General features: G+C 42.9%; 1 protein-coding gene across 1 annotated transcript; it reads right to left on the bottom strand.

The window, feature by feature from the left end:
• Positions 1–525: 525 nt before the first annotated feature.
• On the bottom strand, positions 526–24,723 carry syt7a (synaptotagmin VIIa). The gene is made up of 8 exons (XM_073472440.1): positions 23,501–24,723; positions 18,894–19,025; positions 9,370–9,472; positions 5,451–5,718; positions 3,679–3,848; positions 3,219–3,333; positions 2,365–2,564; positions 526–630 (listed from the first exon to the last, which is right to left on the bottom strand). The coding sequence occupies exons 1-8, from the start codon at positions 24,721–24,723 to the stop codon at positions 526–528; spliced, it is 2,316 nt and encodes a 771-aa protein (XP_073328541.1).

Below are 24,723 nucleotides of genomic sequence, written 5' to 3' on the forward strand. Positions count from 1 at the left end.
TATGTACATGTACATACAGTACATACTGTATAGTATTGTGTACCTGGAATAGTCATACAATAGGATTATATGAGATTAGATCGTTACTTAAGATTCTCTGTGATCCCACGGGACTGGCACCTTAAATGGGTCAAGGGGCTGCAGTGCAGTTCAGAACCAAGGGGTCGACAAAGAAACTGAACATCAGACCTCCACAGGCAAAGTGCATAAGGACAGACAGACATACAGACAGTCAGAAACAGGGGGACCATTGGCAAAGTGGGGAGACACAGAAATTAAGACACGGCTGTATGAGGAGGAGGGAACAGAAGAAGAGAGAGGAGTCGGAGAGAAGAAGAGACTTTCAAAGAAAAGAGAAAAAGAGTTTAAAGGTTTAAGAGAGCAGATGGCTAATTGTACCCGTGTTTCGCAGCCTGGCAGCAAGTCAGTCTTGTGCATAAGGACGGGAGTGGGGAGGAGGAGGGGAGGGAGGAGGGAAGGGAACAGGAGACGGGAAGGGGCCATGGAGGGAGCTGGGCGATGCGATCAGGCCTTGAGAGCGTGCCACTGGGCGACGTTAGTACGCGGCCGAGCGAGCATGTCTTTCCAGTGCTTCACCTCCGCTGGTCCACTCTTCCACGATAGGTAGATCTGAGAGAGGGGAAGGAGAGCAGGGATGGTGATGTAGACTTTAAAATAATCTGAAAGCGTAATCAGAAATCTAATATGTAATTGCTGGTCGTTGAAGCCTTGATCAACGAAGACTATTTCTTGGCTGGGAGCAGCAGCTCCCTGGAGTCCCTGCTGGTTGCCTGGCAACTGCTCCTGGCCAAGAAATAGTCCGGCACATAACCTCCGTAAAACTGCAAATTGACGTTTTCAAAATTTGGATTTTGCACAGTTCAACAAACTAGACTTAATGTGTTAATTAGTGCGCTTTAGAGGTGCTGGTAGGTGGATTTTGTTACCTTTCGACGGAGCCAAGCTGGCTGCTAACGGTTTTTACGCTAAGCTAAGCTAACCAGTTGCCGGCTGTAGCCTTGTATTCAATTGCCAGACAGAGGGATGGGAATCAAGAACCGGTTCCAATGCATTGCAAAACAATGATGTCAAACTCATGCGTCTACACCGCTGGAACCGACATAAAGGAGGCTTGACAGAGAGGAAGAACATGTCCAAAGCGTGGCTTCATTTCATGGAGAAAGATGACAACAGTGCTTGTTGCAATGTCTGTAAGATGAATTTCATGGAAACACCAGCTAGACAGTGAAATATCTTTCTACGCAGCATGGGCTTCAATTCCAGCAATGCCACGTATTTGACACAAGTGCCACTGTTTCCCAACCAAGCACCCTGCTACCGAGGGTAAATATCCTGGACTAGCAGATTCTTTCTTTGACTGAAAGAAAAAACAAATGCTGTTGAAATATTCTCTCATTTCGTCCATTGTAGATGATGACAGACGGACTTTTACTCCAGCTAGAGGCGGTTTAACAGTGGAGTTTTTGCACACCTGAGTCGCATACATGCTGTAAATAGACTCGGAGATAATAAAACAGTTGTGCTGATGCTGAGAACCCTGTGGACGTCTACTTTGTTCCCACACACAAAATGTACTGACATGTTTGTTTTCCTGCTTTATTATGTAGATTATATCCTCCTGTTTTGTCAGTTGTCCTGCCCTTTTTCTTACTCACCTGTCATCCATTAGTTAATCAGTTCCTGTGTATTAAAGTCTGTGTCTTTCCCTCTGCCAGTTCGTCTGTTTTGTTCCTGGTGTCCCTGTGTTTAAGCCTCATGCTTTCTGCCTCGTGTTCCCCCGAGCTTCATCCTGGTTTGTACTTCATTCAGTTTTTGTGTTTCTCTTTGTTTTGTTTTAAACTTTCCTTTGTCCGCTTTCCGTTGCCTTCCTTTGTTGCATTTTTGGATTATGGATTATGGACCTCAGCTTTATTTTAATAAAGCTTGCTTTTAGTTTTTTGTCTTTCGCCTGTGTTTTTTGGGTTTGATTCCTTTTTCTTATAACCTTAACATCTATCAGGAATCAATAAGGGTGTATCGATAAAGAATCAGACTGATCATCAGAATTGATGATGGCAGTGGTATCAATAAAATCTTAACAATTTACCATCCATAGCCATGAGACATGAGAGTGGCATCGATCTTCTCATCAATTCTTCACCACACATGCAAGTAAGCATATTTTCAGAAATGTCAACTGAGAGCTAATGTTACTCTGGGATGTTTTCTTCTCATTGACTTTTGTGACTTTGCTGGTTAAATCGATCAACCTCAGATGGGCCCCCTTGCTGTCTGAAAGTGCCTTTACTAAGTCGCATTTTAAATTGCAGTCACTTTATCTAAGAAGGACTTGGAGGGGGCTACCTTGCCGATAACATCGTTGCGGCTGAGCCGGTCCTTGTCCATGACGGTGATGATGATGGTGGTCTCCCTCAGCACATGGGCGGGCACGTCGAAGGGGAAGGACTCGTTGAACACGGGGTTCAGACAGCGCTTCATCGTCACTGTCTTCTTCTTCTCTACGCGCTTGTCCTTGTGCATCAGCCACACCTTCACATATGGATCTGCACATGTGTGGACACAGACAAAGCACAGCGGTTTACATGTGTGCGAGGATGAAGATGCCCATGCAAGGTGATTTTTCGGGTCAGGTTTGCAATTACCCTCCTAATTTTTAAAGTCAGCGAAGGCAGCAGGGAAGCAGATACCTAGTTTGAGCTCAAGGTCAACTCATCCCCTGAGCTGGGAAATATACAAATGAGGAAGTATTTATGGAAATAGGGCCTGGGATTTGTTCTACCAATTCTGGAGCATTATCATATTCTGTTATACTAACAGACAAAGCTTCTACTACTGGGGGAAAGCAGTCTTTTTACAAAAGAGACCTGATACTTTAAAAGCTAGCACCAGACTGAGCTAACACAGATCTGGCTGGGAGGCTGAAGATCCTCATAGATATACAGAAAGAGGGAGAGAGAGGCCAAGGGAGAGAGGCTTGACGTAATGTCACCTTGCTGCCAGGGCTATCTACAGCGCGACCCAGCTTGGGAGCCAGACGGCCGCCGTCCTCTGCACGGACAGGTCAGTAAATGTTTGAACACGTAGACGGCGGAGCTGCGTGTGAATCCACAGAGCTCCCAATGTCGTGAGGACGGCGTCAGACTGGTGAGCAAGGGTTAGACAGAGAAAAGACTAAACAAACAAGGAGGATTCTCTACCTGAGGTGCCCCCGATATCCATGGCTTTGAGATTGCGGGCTTTGATGATGTTCACAGTGATGGTGTTGGCAGTGGGATTATAGCAGAGAGACACCAGCAGGTCTCCTCGTCTCCCCTGAGGAACACACACAAACGAACACAATGGAGTATGAATCACGCAGTGTAATATCATGTTTCATCAGGGAATATCAAACTCTACGTTACTCACTATCTTGTTGTGTAATCTTACATCACTGCCCTTTTCTGCTCTAACCTCCTGTGCCAAACACAGACGGTCCAGTGACCTGACTGGCTTAGCCGAGCCCGCCGCTCACCCTAAAATCACGTCAATCATGCTCGCATGCTGAAAGCAGTCAACAAATGCCATCAGACTTGCTTCAATAAAACAGTAATAACAACATCTGAATGAAAGCACTGATTTGTCATCATTCTGCCAGATGGCCATCTCCCCCTCTCTTACACTGCCATCACTGCAGGGCTTGAGCTCCTTCCAGAAGGTCTTTATCTGGCCCAGTTCCACCTTGTTAAGGGGGATTGACACCTCTCCAATGGGGTCATTCCTGCTGAAGCGGTCGTAGTCCAACACCTGAAGGTATAGAGTGCGTTCTCTCACTTTCTCGTAAGGGAAGCCTAAAAACAGAGACAGAAGCAGCAAAGTTACAGAGAGTGTAAAAACATTTTCTTGACAGTACAGATCTGCACCCTGCTAACAGGGACGAGTTTGGAAAAGGACTAAGTGCATTTCAAAAACTGCAGGACCAGCCAGAATTCTCTCACACGACAGAGAGGGATCATTATACTCTGCTCACAAAGACCTAACTCATTTATTTTTCAAGAGCACTGGCTATTGTTCTAATTTTGGAAACGGTCTGAGCTGAACATTATTTTGGCTATTTTACCATTGCGCTGTCATCCAAGCACACTGGCCATAATGAAACTAATTCAGACCATGTAGTGCCGGGACGCTTCACTGCTCGCTGCATGGCTTCACTAAACATCTGCAGTTTGCAGATCTTCAGAGTATTTCTCCTTTTAACAAAAAAATTAACCTGCTGAGGTATTGATGCACAAAATTTGTTCAAATTTCACACCTTGTTTGTGAATTTTCACACAACTCCCACAATGCTTTTTGTGCACTGGAAAACGCCATGAACACATAATGAATGGCTCAAACTTGAGGTGAGGCAGAAAGTTTGATGAGATGATTGATGTCCGTTTAATATACTGTAAAGCTATAGCCAGACTAGGGGCATTTTTTGTTTGTTTGTTTGTTTGTTTTGTTTTGTTTTGTTCTTCCATGCGATTCATTTGCATGTCATTTTTATTCCAAACTGTTGTTTTCGTCATGAGGACACAGAGAGCAAATATTACGCAGCAAAAAAAAAACGTTTAAAATTAACTTGTGCAAAACATATGGCGTATCTGTTGATTGTTTATGTCCGTCATCACCCTGTAATATAGGACACAACAATTGTAAAGACAATGTGTTGGGATGAATAATCTCTATTGCTTTCGGCACATACAGACTGCTACGTATATTGCATCTGTGCTCTCTTCCAATCCACTAGACTACTAGGACAATAATTTTACCTCATTGAACATGGGAGCTACTGACTTACCGCATGTAACATATTTGCAGGCGAGTATTTCGCCTTCCCCTGTGTGTAAAGGCCTTAAGACTATAAGCGGGAGGAAATGACTAGCCTGGCCCAATGTTTTCATACTGTGGTTTTTATAATGATTAAACAAATAAGATGCAACACGTTAATTAGTGAGCTTTAGAGGTGGTAGGCCAATTTGTTTCGCCTTCGGACAGAGCCGGCTGGCTGTTCCCTGCTGTTGCTAGGCGAAGCAGCTCCTGGCTATAGCTTCCAATTTAGCGTACAGATGTTAGTGTATTTGAGCTTCTCATCTGACTCTCAACAAAAAAGCAAAATGTCTGTAACTTTAAACAGGATTTTCAGCCAAGCAAAGCCCTAATAATGGAAACCACTGCCCCAAAAATGGGCAAAGCTGATTGAGAAAACCTGCTGTCTCCTTCAGCGTCTTCTAATGAGCAATGTGGTCCCTCAAAAATAGGTTGGTTACTTTACATGAGAGATTTTAGTATTTCTGAATCTGATGACAGTTTTTTTATGTTACTGGGCCACTGTATGACAGAAGAGATAGTAGTAACAACAATAACAATTGTCACAGTTCTTTGACATGTTGCTGGGTGGAAAAAACACAGACCCTCGAACAGGAAGGTTTCGTTCCAGTGGGGGTTGAGGTTCTTCCTCTTGACCTTCGTCTCCAGCTTGTGCTTCTTGTCGGGGAGCAGGTAGATTTTGACGAAGGGGTCGGAGGTGCCGGAGAAGTCTTTGGCCGGGAGCTCCTGGCCCCTGAGCACTTTAACGGTGAGGGTCGTGTTCTGGAAGCTGTAGCCTATGCTGAACTGGATCCGGCCCAGCTTCTCGCTGATAGGCCCTTCGCCGTCATCATCCTCCGAACCCGGTGAGAGCTGCAGGGCCACAATTGCAGGTGAGTAAATATAAACACATGCAGCAGCCACTCACATGAAAAGCTCAGTCCAAGGGCACACACTCTTTCTCTGGCACAAGCACGTGCACACAGACCGTGACGAGCAGAAGCTGTGAGGGGAGGAGATCTTTAGGGCTGCATTTCTATCACGGCGTACTCAAGCAGCTGCTCAAAGGCAGAGATTGGTCTGACATTAAGAAGACTGAGAGAGTTTTATTTCCTTTTTAATGTTCTTAAGAGGCAGGAGGTGCTCAGATTGAAGATAGAGGAGCTTTAGACCACCCATTCTTTCTCACAGCCACTCCGACTGCTTTATCACTGCTGTGCACTAAAAGGCCACTATCTGATAGACAGCAGCGGACAGAGAGAGGGAAACAGAAAGAGAAGGAGAGAGATCATTGCATGAGGGGCATGGAAGGAACCAAAGAACAGCTCAAGGTTGGCAGTCTGCACATGTCTTTATGGTCGCTTCGTTTCTCCCCATGGCTCCACCTTCTGTCTCTGCCCTTTATTGTTTTCTCGCTCTAACAATAGCATAGATTGGAATGAAGCGTTTGAGGACTTTAAGGGGGATTGAGACAACCAGCAGTTCATAAGACCACTTTGGGCAAGAGCCTGATACTTTAAAAGAGTCTGGCCTGGCTGTCTGGTTTGAATGCAAACACTCCACACTACCTGAAACTGTTGATTCCAGTGCTTCAGGACAGAGCTTCAATTTCAAAGTGACAAAGACTCGCTCAGTCAGATCCTGTCAATATGGGTTTTAGAAGTGACAGGCAGAGCAAGTGTGAAATATTCTAAGTCTAATTTATCAAACAGTGTGAGTCACCTTGGATGGCTTGTCTCGCTTGATTGCCACTGTGGGAACTGTCAGTGTGTGTGTGTCTTTTTTTCTATTATGGCTCCATTATTACCGTGTGCAGCTTTAAATCAACCTGCGCACAGAGGATGACTAGGCAGTACGAGTCCTACCTGGTGGCAAAGAATTACCTCATGATTAGTGAGTGATAGTAAGTAGTAAGTGCACACTGAACAATTAGGTAACACGCCGATTAGGTGCCAAGAAACTGCATGATACGTAGATGGTAATTACCGAGAAACGTTTTTGAAATTTATTTGAAATTACACCCAAATTACATCTATAATTACCTAAAAATGTATTAGAAATTATCCCAATATTATTTAATGATAATTTTCTGCTATTTTTCAACAAGCAGTTAATAACAAGGTCATTTCTTTAACACAAAACTGGTTTCTGCTTAAACTGGCAAAGAAGAGTTTTCTGCGTCTACGTATCAGCGTCTAAGTAAATGAATGAAAATACTGGGAAAGTTGTCTGTTGCCACTTTAACTTCTGCTGATCATTTTAATTTCCAGTTTCTGTCTAACTTCCCCTCAGCAGGCCACCAAATTAAATGATTGGAAATATAAATTGTTTTCCTTTTATTAATGTATTTGCTAATGTCTTGTTGTCTAAAAATACGAAGAGAGTGACGTTTACCTTCAGTGATGGAAAGACATTATTATGAGGCTTCAATAGGCAGTTAAGGACTTAAACTTTACATGTGAAATTAGTCACTTGATTCCTGATTATGAAGTTGTTGTTATTTTGGCTAACTATAAAAAAAAAACCTAGGAAAATTTTTCTGAAGTTGGACTGATCTGCTGGAGTTGTAATGTCTCAACTAGCATCCTGTTCTTATTTCACTTTTTTGTTGCTTTACTTCCTGTTTTATTTCGTGTTGCTCATCTCTCCTCTCGTTTCAGATCCCTTCTTCCTGCCCTGGTGTGTTTCCCTCCTTTGTGACTGTCTGCCCCGTCCTGATGTGTTTAGTCTGTGTGTTCCCAGCTCTCTGTGCCAGGTCATGTCAAGCGTACCAGCCTTATTTCCTCGTGTCTAGTGTTCCTGGTTATTAGATCCTTTCTGGTGTTTCTTGACCTCGCCTTTGTCTTAGACCTTTGGGGATTGTTTGCCTGAGTGACTGCATTTTTGTGTATCAAACCCTGCTTCTGAGTAAAGACTTTTTTCTTTTTTTTTTTACCTTGAACTGAACTGTCTCCCGAGTCATGCACTTGAGTGCATCTCTGTGTTCAGTTCTGACAGAAGTATAAGAAAGAAAAAAATACTTCAATTTACTAACCTGCAGAAGTTTGGGAAATTAAAATGGTATGATCAGCAGAAGTTACCTGGAAATGTCTTAAAGTGACCAATTATTTATTAACAGAATATTATTATTAAATAACATTGGGGTGATTTTCAAGGTCATTCTTGTGGTAATTATGGGGTTAATTTCAAAGACATTTCAATGATGTTATTCTGTAGTTATCACCCACTTCTTGTGAAATTTGCAGTCCTGTAAAATGAATCTTTATTAACATTTGTTATAAAACCACGGGCATCAGTATGATCCTCCATTCTTCTGGTTTCAGGGTTTTTAAATAATTTTGGAACCTGGATGGAGGGATTAGTTTCCATTCACACACAAGAGCATTAACGATGTTTGGCACTGATTGTGTCTGATGAAGCCTGGCTCACAGTTGGCGTTCTGATTCATCACCAAAGGTGTTGGATAGAGCTGAGGTCAGGACTCAGGCGAGTCAAGTTCCTTCACACCAAAGTGGAACTGTCATATCAAGGTCAGTTTTCTTTCGTAACACTGAGAAAATATCCACTTTGAGACAACAACTTTGAAACAGAAAGTCTGCTTCATAAACTGAGGGGATAGAATTAAAAAGACAGTACTTACAACTTGAAACTCGACCCACACTGGGGACTGAAAGTCATAATATCTTCGTCTCTTCTGTTTTACTTTCTTCAATTTATTCCTAATCTGTCTCTTGTGAGTCCCAAAATGTTATGCCGGTGGGATACTAAATACTTTAAGATTTACTTCATGAATCAGTCTAGAGAAATGTTACTTTTTTCATACTGTCATCAAAATCAATGAAAAATCCCAAAACTAACAATGAATTGATCCTACTTACATTAGTTTGTGTAACCAAAGCCTGATGTGTTTTTTCCTCTGTACCTTACAGCTTCAAAAGCTAATAAAAACACATAAATGAGTCCTTTCAGTAGAATAAAGATGGGAACTTAAGTTTGTTTAGTATCAATCCAGTACACAGCACACTGTTGGTGCCATAATGACCAACAAGCACATATTATTTAATCTGCAGCCAAAAATAGTCCCAAACCAATTTCCTCGTACATTTTAATGTAGCTGTTTTAGAATACTTTTTTTTAATTGTAAAATTGTTGGCTTTGAAAGGTCCAGTGAGAAGGATTTAGGGAGAATTAGGGGCAGAAATGGAATATAATATTCAGAAGTATGTCTTCGTAAGTAAGGCCCTTGTGAGTCCCGAACCTCAGGTTGACAACCAGCCTTTTATATCCACCATGTTTGTATTCTAGGCCAGCACAGGCAAAACAATCACTGACTCTAGAGGAGGCTAAGACAAGGGGTATTTAGCCACTAGATGCCACTTAAACTACAGACTGGACCTTTAATGGGATATGTTGACAATAAAATAATGTCTATTTTGTCTTTATGTGGAACAAATGATGGACAGGGGTGTCATCATCAGGAAAGACAACAGCAGAATGGATGTGTAGTTGGATACACGGTCTTACCATCACCATGTCTCCAGTGAGAGAGTTGGCCAGGTCAGTGACGGAGGAGTGGCCGTCAGCATCAGGGGGTTGGCCCTTGGGGCTGTTAGCTGGCTTGTTGCCCCTGCAAGCAAAAACACAGGTTGACCAGGCGGGAAAACGGCGAGGACATGAGCTGAGAATCTAACTCGTCTCCAGAAAGAGAGAATGTCTGAGCACACAGGGAGGGAGTCCAACCTCCACCTGTCTGGCGCTTGAAACACCGCCTATCTGAAACGACCAATTGAGTCCAAGTTTGCTTTGGATAGATGTCACTTCAAAGTGGATTGTGCTTTCTCTAGCTATCATGAGCGAAGCCAAATAAAATCTGCCAAAGATTCCACAGATTAACAGCGGGCGCTAGAACTGAGGACATTTTGATGTGGTGAGTTGTGTTTGATGAAACTTGGAATCTGAGATGACTATACATATGTCCAAGTGTGGCAAACATCCATATCTCTAACAAGAAAGTTACCTCCAGACACATTTTCAGACAGAACACAAAACAGAACCACTAAATTTAAAATTGAGAGGAACCAATTAATTGTCTCTCATAATCAACCCGTATTCTCTCTAAAGACATTAACGAGACACACACGTATAATGACATGTATAGCAACATGACGTCACTATAAATACAGTAGACAGACATGTATAGCAACATGTAAGACGACCAGACATTTAACAGGACAGATGTTCAACAGTTTTGTAAGGGCTTGACTGTTTAAATCTCTCAGTTATTAATCAACATCACCAAAATATTAATAAAAACATAAAAGAGAGAGCAGAGATCTCCCATGGCAGAGCTGCTACTTCAGTACAAATGTTAATAGATGTTAAGTTTAGTTCCTTCACATGAGGATTGTTGAAAACAAAATGTTAAAGTGGGACAAACATTCTGGGAGAAAAACCTCTATGTTCATACATCATGAAAACAAGAAAAAAATATAAAGAAAAACAAAGAATAAACATCAAAGAAATGAAAAGAGAATAAAGAATATGAGATTAAATAAAAGATAGAACAAGAAAGAGCCAAATGCAAAAGTCCTGGCCAATGTAATGTGACACATTGGACACACAGCACTCCATAGATGACTGGTCAAGGCACATGGAGGGGCTGAACATTGAAACACTGTTAGGCAATAAAGAAACAGTAGATAGAGAAGAAAAAACGAGAACAGACACACACAGAGAAAGAGAAAAGAAATGAGCAGATGCAGAGAGGATGCTGTAGTTGCAGGCACACAAACGCACACTGGACAGAAATCATAAAACACTTTAGATAAGATAGAAGGTTCAACAAGGAATGTAAGAAATAGAAAAGCAAAGCTGAAAATTATTTGTCTGTATCAGAAGAGATAGCAAGTATTAATAGCATGAACAGTGAGGTTACGAAAACCGAAAAACCAAAACAGAGAGTGAGATCGTTACAAACACCAGCACATTAGAGAGAAAAAACAGAGCTGCAAGAAAAGATAGGGGATGAAGGAAGGAAAGCCTGGAAACACAAGAGAGGCTTAGTTTGGTCAGTCTGATAAGTATCGAAAAGTAAGAGACAAAAAAATAAAGAGCTATGCACACACAATATCTCTAACAGGAGACAAAGGGGCGAACATGCTGAGGGGAGAGAAAAGAGCACAAAGATGAAAAGAAAAGGACAATAAATACAATTGATCACCAGGAAACAGAGAGCGAGAACCACCGCTCTTTACGTGGGGAGTTTAAAATAAACGACAGATGAGAGATAGTGTGAAAGAGAAATAAGGCGTAGATATACCACACGAAAATATAATATCATTGAAAACACAAAAAAGGGACAAATAGTAAGAACATAGGAGATGCACATTTAGAGTGTCACAAAAGAGGGTGTTAGTAGAAAAATAACTAGAAATTAGAGTTAACTTTCAATCTAACCTGATTTTACAACCTTTAAGCAACACTCTAAAAGTGTGGACTGGGGACACAGGGGCCAAAGCACAAACTGGCATTGGCTACATGTGCATATAGAGTATATGCAAGTAGTTGTCACTCAGAGAGTGAAGGCAATGCCCCGGACAGGCAGAAAACAAGGAGCCCATAGAAAGTCTGTCTGTCTGGCCAGCATTCTCTGTCGAGCTTCTCACTCGGAGAATGTATGTATCATGGGTCATATTTGTTTTTGTTGTTGTTGTTGTTGGGCGCTCTAGACTGCAAATTTGGATGAGAATCGATGTTGAATGCAATAATGTGTACATTTTTGCAGGAGACAAGGACAGAACCAGGGGGAAAATATACTGACAAATAGACAGACAGAAAAAGCGAGCAAACAAGACAAGCAAACAGACAATCACTTCAACCAGCAAAGGAACCGGAGCGAGACGGGGGGGGGTGGGGGGGAAGGAGGGATGTTAACCACTTCAAGAAGGGAAGGGAATATTCATCAATTGGTGTTAGTTGTATTAGTTGCCAGGGGAGGTAATTGCATTTCCAAGGGCCTGTTTATTTATTTATTTTCTCTAAACTGCAGGCAATGAGTTTGAGAGGAGAGAAAAAAGGCTGGGCAAAGAAATACTAACTGAAGATCTGACGATCTGCTCAAGGAGAGAAACTCTTCGGGTTTGACGTAAAGTAAGGCACCTCCCTCCTCCTCCACCTCCCAACTAACGATGGGGGAGTGAATGTCTTCAATTATTCATTCTCCTTCATGCTTCATTCAGGGGTTTCGCTGCATTCTCAGGTAAGAGTTAGTGCAGCCAGGGGGAATGGCCTTTCTACCAGCCCTGCTTCACTACAGCACCTGAGGAGGTCCTCTTCTCCAGCGCTGCCTCCAGGCTGTTTAAACAACGAAAATAAGACACTTCCTCCAGATAATGCAGCATATCAACAATTGAAAATCAAGGTTTGTTTTCGGTTTATTAAATTTCTAAAAAAGCGATATTAATTGTGGCAGATGATAATACTACAACTGCTACATTTCGGTGCCAATGCTTTTTCCGTCCGACCCCTTTGGGGGATTGATGTGGAAATTGATGCTTTAGAGCCTGCAGTTGTCTACAGTATCCAGTGGGAGGCAGAGTGGACTCAGATCAGATTCTCCCACAGCTAAGGCACAGAAAGTGGGCTGTTGGCATAGCAACGGCTCTAGAAACACAGACCATACATATGGGGGGGTTTGGGGTGTGTGTGACAAGAGGTTGTTGGGAGTGGGCACAGGGCAAGGGTGTGTTCAGAGGGGAAGGGGTGCAGCAAACAGGCAAACACAGTGAGAACAAAGAAGATAAGGTTTAGGATATATGACAGGTACGGGTGAGAGCCTCGCAGACACACACATTCACATGAACAGACATATGGAGGCAGGCGGGGCCACTTTGGGTTTCACCGTCCTGTGATACTATCCTGTTTTTGTTACCTGACCGAGGGCCAGCAGCTCGAAGAAGAGGGGGGGAGGGGGGGGAAAGACACTCCACTTCTAGGCTGGAGAGAGACGCGAGAAAGAAAGCCCAACCCAGCCCCAGCCCCATCACCACCACTTTTTTTTTTTTTTTTCATTTTTAACCCCCCCACCCCCACCCCTCTGCAAACATGTCACACTCAAACAAACACGCTCGCCCGAGACCATGAAGTGATGTATTTCAATGTCTATGCTCAATTTCATAGCCGCCCACTAGATCTATCATTCTTCAGGGGCCACAGCACACTTCCCAGGATCATACACAGTCAGAACCACAGCAGTGAGGCATGGCGCTGCTTACATAACTCGTCATCCACATGAAACACATGTACGTTCACACTGTAGTCAGCCAGTCGTCCCTGCTGCTTCACTTCTCAGGCTCTAACCAAACATTCTGCTGTGACGTATAAATATGGATGCTTTCACTGTTAACTAATTACTTCCTGCATGTTGGAGATGGAAATGAGTTTAAAATAGCATCATTTACTGAAATCCCATTTCAGGGAGAGGCAACAAGGGAGGTGCTAAATGCTGCCTTCTGTGTATCTGCTTCTTTCACTGAAATGGAAATAGAAAACCACAAGACAATTCGGTGGGTGCCAAATGTGGATCTTTATCCTGTTTAATGATTTAAATTCTATTAGGAGCCATATTTGAGATATTTTTAACTACTACTTTTAACTTTAGTGGGGGGCTATTGCCCCTTTGACTATGATCCAATCCTAAAAATGAGTATCTACCCTCCTTACCCACTGTATAACAGTTGAGCCCCACCTCCCTTTATGACCTCCCAATACTCTCTGCAATTAAGCATCCTTGTCTCCAAGCTCAATTAAAATAACTAACCTATCGTTCCAGGGAATTTCAACGACACGAAATCATCAAAACATTTTGAAAGTCCATTAAAACTCCAAACACGAGTCGACCAAATGTTTTGAAGCTCGATTAGATTCAGAGATTGCCTCTGAGGTGGAGGCTGCTGCAGATGCGCCACCTGTTCTGAGGCAGGACACCAAGGTCCCAGGTTAATGCTCCAAATAGCTTGTCTCCCCAACCGCCCTTCGTCTATCTGTATGTATGAGAGGAGCATGTGTGCCAGCATGTACCTGCTGCTGGCTAGAGTGCTGCTGCCTTCAGCCCTGCATAACGCATGGATGTGCAGAGTACAATAAGTACCCTCTCCTGCTACTCTCATGGATGGAAGATGGATTTGTACCCTGCGTTTTCTCTCATCCTCCGCTGACATATGGATGGATGGATGTATAAATGCGCTCCCCTCCTCCTACTCTCTTTGTGACTCCTTTTTTTCCGCCTTACTGCTATCTGCTTTGCCCCTCTCGTAGCACGAATGCATCTCATCATTCCCCCTGTGATGCGGGGATGAGCGTGGTGGCCACAGGGAGCCGAGCCTCGGGGACAGTCTTAACCAGAGCCCCTGAGGACTCTGCTGATTAGTCGGGCCCATAAAGCCCCTGTCACAGGAGGAGCACTGTGTCAGACTAGCAGAGCATAACATAATCAATTTGCATGTTTATGTACAAACACACATACAGATGATATCATCTGGAAGCTTAATAAAAGCAGTTTTTTCTAACATCTAAGGCCTGAAATTTCTCCCTACCAACCGTACTCTCCTGACCTCAGGATGACCTGACTTTACATTAACCTGAACACACATCAAGATGAAACTCCTCCTCCTCGTCAGACTAATGCGGTTAGAGCCCAAACACGCAGTCATGACGTTAAATTAATAACCATTTATATTGATTGAGGTAAAAGGTCATAACCGCCATGCGCTGTATTTGTCTTCACCTTTCATGTCAAGTTAAGCAACGTAATAAGCTCATAAATTATGAAACAATTTTATATAGCCCACTTGGCAATTAACAGACACTCGGAGACTCGGAGAGTGCATCCCGTCTCTGAGGCAACAGCGTATACATCTATATTTATCAATAACTGCCAGATGTATTCTGAAACAAGAAATAACTCCGCTGGCTTACACAAAATGATGTAACATGCATGGATGAATAATTGAAAGACCACAGGCAAGTGGATTGAATGTTAATGTGGCACAAGGAATATGTCCCGCCTCCTCTGTCCTGAACCGCTGTCGCCATTGGGCCGTTCGCCTGCCGCTCACAGAGAGATCTAGATTCAAAGCTCTCGGGGATTGTGGCTTCTCTTTATAGCAACACTGGAGGAGAACCTACAGCGTAGGTTCACTGAATCGCAGCAGAATTGTATGAGTGAAGGCCAATGAGGCATTAACGAGCCACTCTAGCATCCTAATTAAGCTTTCTAAGATCCACAACCTATGGATGCCTACGATGAAAACATCTCAGCATGCGCGGCCCTGGCATCAAGGCAACATACAATTTTTTAATCCAACAATATTCCCTCCCTCCTCGCCTCCCTGAAAATGTGTAACCTTGGTTTTGAAAATCTCCATAACTACCGCCAGCTCAAACTGTCAGTCAGCTCCTGCCTCACTTTATAAACAAATGGCTACACAGAACACTTTCATCCAGCGATCGGACACACAAGGTCAATGAAGGAGCATAATGAATATCACGCACTATAACACCTTCTCATGGCCAGTGGGGATAACAGTGTGTTTGATTAGCTTGCTATAGCCAAGCAACAATGGAGCGTTAACACACTGCTGAAGGGTAAATGAAAAGCCTCTTTGTTGTTGTTTGAGGAGTTTCCTACATATATGTTCCCATTAACAGGATTATTGTTGTTCCCAGTGGTGGAAGAAGCACACAGATCTTTAATTAAGTATTATACAACAGTAGGATATATGTAAAACCAATATATGTAAAACACCTGCACTTACACTCTTACTTTAGTAACGTATATAGAGGTATAACCAGCAAAATGTACTTAAGTTAAAATAGGACATTATTATATTGTTACTACTGATGCATCCATGTATCATTTCACTGTTGTCACTGGCTTTTATTAATTATTACATATTATAACCATGGAGGTTATAGTTTTCTGTTTGTTGGTTTGTCAGCAGGATTACATGAAAACGACTTAACGCATTTCCACGAAACTTGGATGGAGGAAGGGTCTCGGCCCAGAACCGACTCCACTAGCTTTTGGTCCCGATCCGGTTAAAGGGCCGGATCCAGGGATCTTTTTTTTCTCACTTTCTTTAACATTGCGAGAAATGGACACTTTTCTACACTTTTGTTAAATTCTCAGGGTTAACACTTTACAATAAGGATGTGAGTAGTAACTGAGGAGTGAGTAAGGAATGAATCAGGAACGACTGAATAACTTTGATTTCATGACTATTTAGTAGATAATGATGAGTTAGGTTATTATGGCACATTCTGGGAGAAATATTTAACTATACAATAACTTTAACTACATTATATAAGTTAATCCATTTCCACTACTGTTGTCCGGGTCCACATACCAGCTGTGCAGAGCAGCTCTTTGATATTCAACAGGCATGGAGAAGTTGATGAATGAATGATGATGTTAAAATTGGAGAGTCACAGAAACTATCCACATTAACTTCAGAGGCTTTTATGTTTGGCTGAAAAAATTTGCCGGTGGGTTGTTGCTCAGACGATCAATTTAGCTGAATAAATTCCCGGAGTACAACGTGAGTGATGCAGGTATGGAGATGAGTGATGGCCACATGAAGGACGTGTTTGATGGGAATGCACAGAATGAGATGATATGGCTTTACAAGGGCTTCGGCGGGTAAGAGACGGATGGAAGTGCAGCTTTGTCTCGGGCATCAGGCGGGCTCGAGAGCCCCGTTTAGAGTGAGCAGTATGCCAGGAGTGTGATTGATTAAATCATGGTCAGACATCTATGAAGTCAGCACTAACACTGTGGGGAATGATATACTCCCAGCAAGCTTACACCTTGCATTTCTAATTCCCTGTGGACTTATAATGTTTACTCGAGCTTCTAAATTTAGCATCCAATTAATGTGTGGCTAAATCATTTATTAGACATTTGAATTTGCGATCTATCGTGAAACAGACAAACTCATAAATGGCTCAAGTGGAATTAGTTTACAGCTCCAGAGAGGGACGCAAAGGAGCTCACGAAAGGGTCAATACGTGTTTGTTTTCTTTTTACCTCCTAGTTCTCTATTGTTCACAGACTGTAAGCTGCCACTCATTCTGTTTTGACTGAAAGATATTAAATGAACTTCAGGTTAATCTATAAAATACCAAAAAACACTCAATTATCGGTAATCGAGGTGCGTCCTGCAGCCTACGTGCTGGACTGAGCAGCCTGCGGCTCGTGGTGCTGTTTAGTCTATTAGTGGATTTCACAACCCATTTGAGGAGGTTTCCAGGTGAACACAAAAGCTGGAAAAGCCAGAAGTAATGTGCACTTCAAATTGGCTCCGAGGGTTTCACACTTATCCTGAGCAATGCGGATACTTTTGAAGTTCACAACAGTGACATTCTTACTCAAAGAATACTTTCATGCTTGTTTGCAACTCCAGGAAAGGTCACCAGATGCTTCGGGGCAAGAGACTAAAATGAGGCAGACTAAACAGACGACAAATATCGTTCACAGGCGTGTTGATGTAGCATAACTCTAAAGGCAATTTTACGAAAAATAAAAGGTGCTTATTAGTTCAATTACTATCACGCAGAGGACACGATTGACCCTGCGAATGTCTCCAGTTCCACGGCCCACATGTGCTCCTCCAAACTGCAGCTGTGCACTCTAGATAAGAAAACAGTTACCATCTGCATTGTAATAGAGCCCCAGTTTAAAGTCATGTGTCAAATTGATGAAACACTTGTGAATGAGGAATAATTGGTGTGACGAGTAAATCAGAATTTGTTCGCCCTCCCCTGCCATTTTGTTTTAAGGTGAGCGTCATATTATGTATCTCCAAATTGTCTCCAATTTGTCACAGAATCAAAGTGAGGTTAAAACGACCTAATTGGACTGCAGAGGAAATCGAGTGTGTCGCATCTGCCTACGGCTGGACCGATCGCAGGATTTCACTCTGGCTCCGCGGTGTTACACGCTGGTGCAAATAATCAAAACCAGCATCCATGGCCGAAAACGAACAGCACAAGCACAGTGCGGTTTGAGCCGCTTTGTTTCACGTGACACAGCCGCTGTGCTCATTTGTTGGTCTTAAACTGTTCGACAAAAAAAAATTGGTCCAATTCCTAAACAGAATGCAAAACTAATTATTTTGGGAGATGGGGAGACGCGAGCGAAGAGAGTGGTTGCATCCTTATAGATGAGTGGAGATATTTTGGCTTCTAGTGTGTAAGGTGGCTGGCAAGGAAAAGGTTTATTTTTAGCAGCATGTTTATGTAAGTGACTACCATGTTGTGGAATAATGAGGAGGCTCTCTGGGCCCTTGGTGGAGCTACAGAGACGAGACTCTCCGAGCAGCAGAGGGTGATTGAAGGAAGCTAATGAGCAGGAGGGAGAAAAAAAAGAACACAGGAGTAGAAAGGACTGGGATAATAAAAGCATGAATATCCAAAGGAAATATGACAATTACCAATGGGAGGTCTCTGTGTGGCAGGAGTGAAGAGACAAACAAATAGAGATGAAAATGGTGGAGGAGAATGTCAATGCAATGGGGAAGATAATTATCATGGCCATGAAAAAGGACCACTGGCATGAGAAAACACAGTTTTATTTGATTTGCTGAAATTTTGGCCCTAAAAGCAGAAAAAAGGGACATGAGTACCCGTGAGCATCGCACTGCTGTGATTTATGAGCTCATTACTGCTTTACCGCTAACATCCAAATTGCTTTATCTCTTTACTCATCTCAGCATTACAGGCATTTTTTCTCCCTACATTTGGTTTCATAGCCAGCTCTCATTTTTATTTCTGTAACAGAGTGTCAAGCTCTGGTGCTATTTCAGGTGCAGCTCTCTGGCTCAATGCACTTAAGTGCTGTGACTCACCGAAAAACACTAGAAAACAAAACTCTCCTCTACCTAATTCTGAAATCATCTCTTGTTTTTCTTCGATATCATATCATTCACGTCCTTTTCATTTGCACTCCATTCTCTCGCATACAACAAGCGCTCTCACACATGATCCGGTACCTCTTCTCAGGAGGGGGCTCCTGATTGGCTGCTGGTGCTGCCTGCGCTGTTTCCTGCAGGTCAGGGATATTGGCAAAGTCATCTTGCTCGGCCACACCAATGGCCAAAGCCAGGACCACCATCTTCCCTTCACTGGCTCCCCATAAAAAAACACGATAAGAAATAGGAACAGAAATAGAGAAAAGAGAGGCGAGAATAGAGAACAGATGCAAAGGAGAGGGACATCGGACATAAAGAAGGTGTGGTGCAGGGGGAGAGAAGAAAGGGAGAGGTCATTTCAGGTGAGAGTGTGGACAGGAAGCAGAGAGGCGGCGGGACAATTAGAGACCATATCAGAGCAAACAGAGGAAGCAGAAACAGAGAGAGTGGTCATAATGGGGGAAATATGCACATTAACACCCCGGCAGTAAGCACTTAGTCCAGGGAAGGATATTAAGAAGATACCTTAACCTGAAAGGCCAAATTAATAAGAATGTAATGCTTCTAATGAAGAGGCGCTGTCAACAGGTGCAGGCTGTGTTCACATCATACAGACAACAAATAATTAAAGCAACGGCTGATGATTAGTTAATGATCGTTAATGGATGTGATATTCGGCAGCTCGCACATCAGCTTCCACGCGTCTCAAAAGGTATGTACAGGCCCAAACACTCACACACCACGCCACACCGCCCACACACTCGGTAGTAATTTATCTAGTTATTCAACCTGCCTCCTGCTTTCCCTCCAGATTCACCTTTCCCATCGAACATGCCTGTCGTCTTCCTCCAGAGTTAAGATTTAATTAAGCCTCATTAAGAAGATCTGGACTAATTGTTTCTATTTGAGTGACACAGTGTCTTGAGGTGCTCGGTGTGTGTCACCGTTTTCTGGGTCACTGCTCTCTCACTCTCCGTGTTGCACTCTTCCCATTTCATCTTCTCTATTCTGCTACACTACGCTCTCCAAATCCCCTTTCCCCCCCTTCATCCCTATCCCCTACTCTTAATACTCTGCCTCCTCATCACTGCCTCCCTCCTGTCACCCATACCCACGGGTCTATAGCTTAAGCCTCTGACTGCTATACAATACCTCCACTAAGAACGTATGGTGCTGCCAAGCTGCAGAAAGATATCACCCTGAACTCTTTTTTTTTTTACACGTTGTCAAAAGCTTTTCTTGCAGCACCACGAGGCCTTGTTTAATAATCTCCCTGTTTTATGTCTCGGCTACACCAGTGATTCCAAACCCTTTATTGTATGTCTGACGTACCCCAAAAACCCCTGTCAGATTAACTCAAGTAGGCCCTTCACTGACACCACCTGTCAATAATGTGAACATTTTAAGTGGTTTTATCTACAGCCTATTATTTAGGCTATTTATTCATTAGTTTTAGCTCAAGATTTCAACTGTTTTTCCAACAATTTCAGCTTGATTCATTAAGCTACTTTCAGCAAACTATATTTTTTTTATCCCTTACTTTTAGGTAACAATGTCAATGTCTAACTATCTCAACCTTTTAGTTAGCTTTTAACCCAAGCAAACAATTAGAATGATGTTTCCATTGCTCTCAGCTAAATATTTGACAACAATAACCTTTTATCCATTACGTTTGGCTAGGCTGTTACAACCTTTAATCAATTAGTCTAGCCTACTTTTTGCTAATTATTTAAACCTTTCATCCATTACTTTTAGCTTATTTAGCTTCTTAACCTTTTACCCATTAGCATACTGTTGGCAGACCATTATGATTTATCCATTACTGTTAACTAAATATATGAACTGTATATCCATAAGCTTACTTTCAGCAGACAATGACCTGTCATCCATTACTTTAAGCTACATATTTAAACCTTTTAGGTAGTTTAAGCTAATATTTTATCCTCGCTTTTAGCTAACTGGCCTACTAAACTTTTTTTCCATTAGCCTACTTTTAGCTGACTATTTCAACCTTTTTATTTTTATTTAACTATTACGTCCTTTTATCCATTACTTTCAGCTAACTACTTGAACAGTTTAGCCAGTTTTTCAACCTTGTATACGTTTAGCTAACTATTTAAAGCGTGTCCCTAACTTTTACCTAACTGTTTGACCTGTTTATCCATTATATAAGCTAACTATTTTGACCATTCGTCGGCTGATTATTTTTACGATTCTATTTTTTACTTTTCCTAACTTTTTCAACTGTTTGAGTCTTTTAGCCTACTGTTATAGTAACTCAAGCAACTGCATCACACGGTGTTCACGTGTTGCAGCCGACTCTTTACGTGGATGTTTCTTGATTTAATCGTATTACTGAACTAATTCATTCAATGAGCTACTCCACAATCTTCCCGCATATCCCCATAAGTACCCCTGGTTGGGAAGTGGTCTATATGTTATGATGGTAAAGTACTGATACTATACAATAAATACAGTAACGGTTATTGGACTCCTCTTCTCCCATCACCTCAAGTACGAGCATTTACACTCAAGAATATTGGCAAAACGCTCCAATCAATGCAGCGATCATTAAAGAAGCAGAGGCGGGAGTTGGAACAGACATTAATGACACTCGGATAAATTATTGATTTTAAGCCAAAAAGCGTAAGGACCAATCACCCAAGATATCCATTTGGTGAAACGGCTCCAAACGCTAGATATCTGTGTCGATCGCATAAACACATTCACTGAGCAATGATTCACCAAGTTGGGAATCTGGCCAGCGTTGAAATTAAGTGGCTTGAACAATGGGTCATGTCTATTACTGGACCACTTTGTCATCAATCATATGAGGTGTTGCTGTTGCAGAAAAGGAAATACAACGACCTCAATCTCACATCAAAGTGATGAGTGCTTTAGTTGGCTATTATAGGCGATATTCTCAGTGACCTTGGTGGTGGCATGTGCTACATCGCTAATGCTCAGTTAGCTGAGGGCATTAGTTGAGCTGTGTCATACTCAAATGCTCAGAGAAGCTTTAACACACACAAAAAAAAAAAAAACAATAGTAAAAAGCTACCGTAAAATGGATTTAGCGCAAAGGGACATTAAACACATGTTGTACCTTGGCAGTGTCCTTCCTCATCCCTTCATCACCTCCTCCCTTCTCTCTCATCTCCTCCCCCTCCACTTCTGGCCTGAAGTAACAATATGTTGTAGAAGTAATGGTGCTTGTGACATAAGATCAATGCTTCAGGGTTAACACAAATCTACACACAGCTGCTTAACCCTTGTTCTTATACTGATGCACGGTGACACATGGACTGTGTGATGTGCACATGCTGACACACATGTCAGCAGGCTAGCAGCACAACCAGCAGATGTAGATTCCCCATTAGCATAAAAGATGAAATGATATCAGACAAATTGTTGCCATTTCAGTTTCAACTCATGACGTACAGATGAGGCCTCCTAGTGAGACTCCTAAGCAGGATATTTAATAGTCATTCCAAAGGATGGCTTCAGAAAACAGTGTGAATATAAAATATACTGTGACATCTTATGACACCATCTCATGAATATTATCAACTAGCACCACTAGCACTGTCCTGTAAAGACAATTGCAGCAGACAGGCTGAATGCCATCCAAACAGATGTTACTGTTTAGCAGAGCATGCAGTGTAAACACTGAACAATTTATCACAGGGTGGGATAGAAATAGCCCGCAATATGTCGCAACTGCCTTGCCATTTTCCGTGCACATGATGTCATTCATTCTAAAATTAGGAAAAATGTATTTTTTAACAGATTGCTCAATAAGAAGCTTTGCAATTAATTTCCGCTGACACAGCGCTGTGCATTCATACGGACGGATGTTGGAAACTGTATTCGCTCAACGTGTTTTATTTCAATGAATGACTTGCAGTTGAGATTTGACAGGATCATAAAACATTTCAAGTAACTGTATTTACTGAATGAAATCTAATAAACATAATCTATGATTGTTAATGTCATTATGTGATCTATGATGTCTTGATAAGAACATGTTGATCCATCTCCTGCACCACCACAGGGCCTGTGAGCCAATAGCCAACAGCTTATTTACATTTATAACTCTTCCCTTATTAGCATTTATAATAGAGTTTTCAGTTAAGCCAACCTCTAGCCTCCTCATCTGCGTCCAACTTCATCATCCCACATTAACATAATAAGCTCTAATATGGACTGAATTGCATTTGTAACTTACAGTGAAAGTGATAATTAAACCTTGTGTAAAAGAATCCTGCAAATGCCCCAAACACACAATCTCAATATAGCTGTGGACCACAAACACACACCTACATAATACACATTCATACATGTAAGCACACAGTAAACATATTTTGACGGGCAGAGGTAATATCCTTCCCTGGATATCGATACAAATTGAAAGAAAACACCCAAAAGAAAAGGCACAGATAAAGTATTTCACATAAATAAAGGTAAAAGCAGATCATATATTATATATAATATATTATACAGTATTCATATATATTATAAACTATTTAATTATAAGACATTAAAGCAAAGAGATAACTTAAACAAACACATAATATAACACTGCATAGCATAGCATGTACCATAAGACGGAGATAGAGACAGAAGCCTAAGCAGGTGACACCACTAAAGACCTCACAAACACATGAAGAAGAGTTGTAGAGACTCACAGGAAGGACTTGACGTCCAGGCCACGATTCCGGATCTGGTCCATCATGTAATCCCAGCTGCCAGGATTGGCACGTGAGCGCCCTCCTGCACCACCTCCCCTATAGCGAGAGGCACCTGCTCCTGCTGGGCTGCCCCGTGCACCCCTGGGACCGCCTCGCGTACCTGCACCCCCACCCTCACCACCGCTGCCACCTCCCACTCCTCTCCCAGCACCCCCGCCTCCCCCAGGCTGTCCAGGTGCAGTGTGTAATTGTCCCAAGCTCTGGGAGGTGGTGGGGGGCTGGCCGAGACCAGGACCTGATGGGTGGATGAGAGGCTGCTGAAGGCTCTGCTGGCGCAGCAGCGTCCGAGGCCGGGCCGGCCCAGAGGGGATGTGCTCCAAAGTGGACGCATAGGACAAGACTGGATCCCCAAAGCTGGGAGGGCAGAGGAGCAGGGAGGAAAGAGAACGCGAAGAAGGCCACGGCCGGCAGAGGACAGGATGATGAGGAGGTAAGGAGTCAGAGGACACGGAAGAGGAAGAAGAAGAAGAAGAAGAAGAAGAAGAAGAAGTAGATGTAGGAGAGGAGCCGTGGCAAGAGGAGGTGAGTTGGTCAGAAGAGGTGAGGTCAGGAGATGAGACGTAGAAGAGAGGGACAGAATCATCAGAGATGAGACAAGGTGGCACAGGGCAGTAGAGAGACACAGCAGAAGAAGAAGTCAGGTTGACGTCAGGATGGATACAGGAAAGTTCATCCAAACAGGAAGTTGATGGTTGTGAGGGGGAGGAGGAGGAGGAGGAGGAAGGAGGAAGAGTGGTATTTGAGTTGAAGGCGGAGGGAGGAGCGTTGGGAGGTGGAGACAGGAGGAGGAGGAGAGAGAAAGAGAGCAACGTGAGGCAGCAGCAGTAACAGCAGTAGCAGAAATAGCAGTAGAAGGTGCAGCCTGAGTGATCGCTGTGTGCTGTGTACTGCTCATGGGGCTGCGTCGGGCAGCAGAGTGCGGACTGTGAGCTCGCCCTGTGTGTCTGCGTCAGATGTGGGTGCACCTTGCGTGTCTGCGCCGTCTGAGCGTGCTGTTTGCGTGAGGGTGTGCTTCGCGCGTGCAGCGGTCGGATGTGCACCGTCCGCACGAGCGTGGTGCGATTCTGCGCCACGTGACCCCGTCGAGGCGCGTCGGTCGTGGTTTTGCAGCTTCCCGGCCTTCTCGATGAGGGTTTTTTGGTGTGATGAGAGATCCCCAT

This window comes from Pagrus major, chromosome 8, assembly GCF_040436345.1.
Source record: "Pagrus major chromosome 8, Pma_NU_1.0".
Lineage (NCBI taxonomy): Eukaryota > Metazoa > Chordata > Actinopteri > Spariformes > Sparidae > Pagrus > Pagrus major.

What these genes read in the sequence shown, in the direction of transcription:
- syt7a (XM_073472440.1), bottom strand. Translation starts at nt 24,723, where the DNA reads ATGGGGATCTCTCATCACACCAAAAAACCCTCATCGAGAAGGCCGGGA. An exon ending in CTGGACGTCAAGTCCTTCCT is followed by an intron (nt 19,026 to 23,500) that starts GTGAGTCTCTAC and finishes ATGGGGAGCCAG; the next exon opens with TGAAGGGAAGATGGTGGTCC. An exon ending in GAGCCCCCTCCTGAGAAGAG is followed by an intron (nt 9,473 to 18,893) that starts GTACCGGATCAT and finishes TTTTGCTTGCAG; the next exon opens with GGGCAACAAGCCAGCTAACA.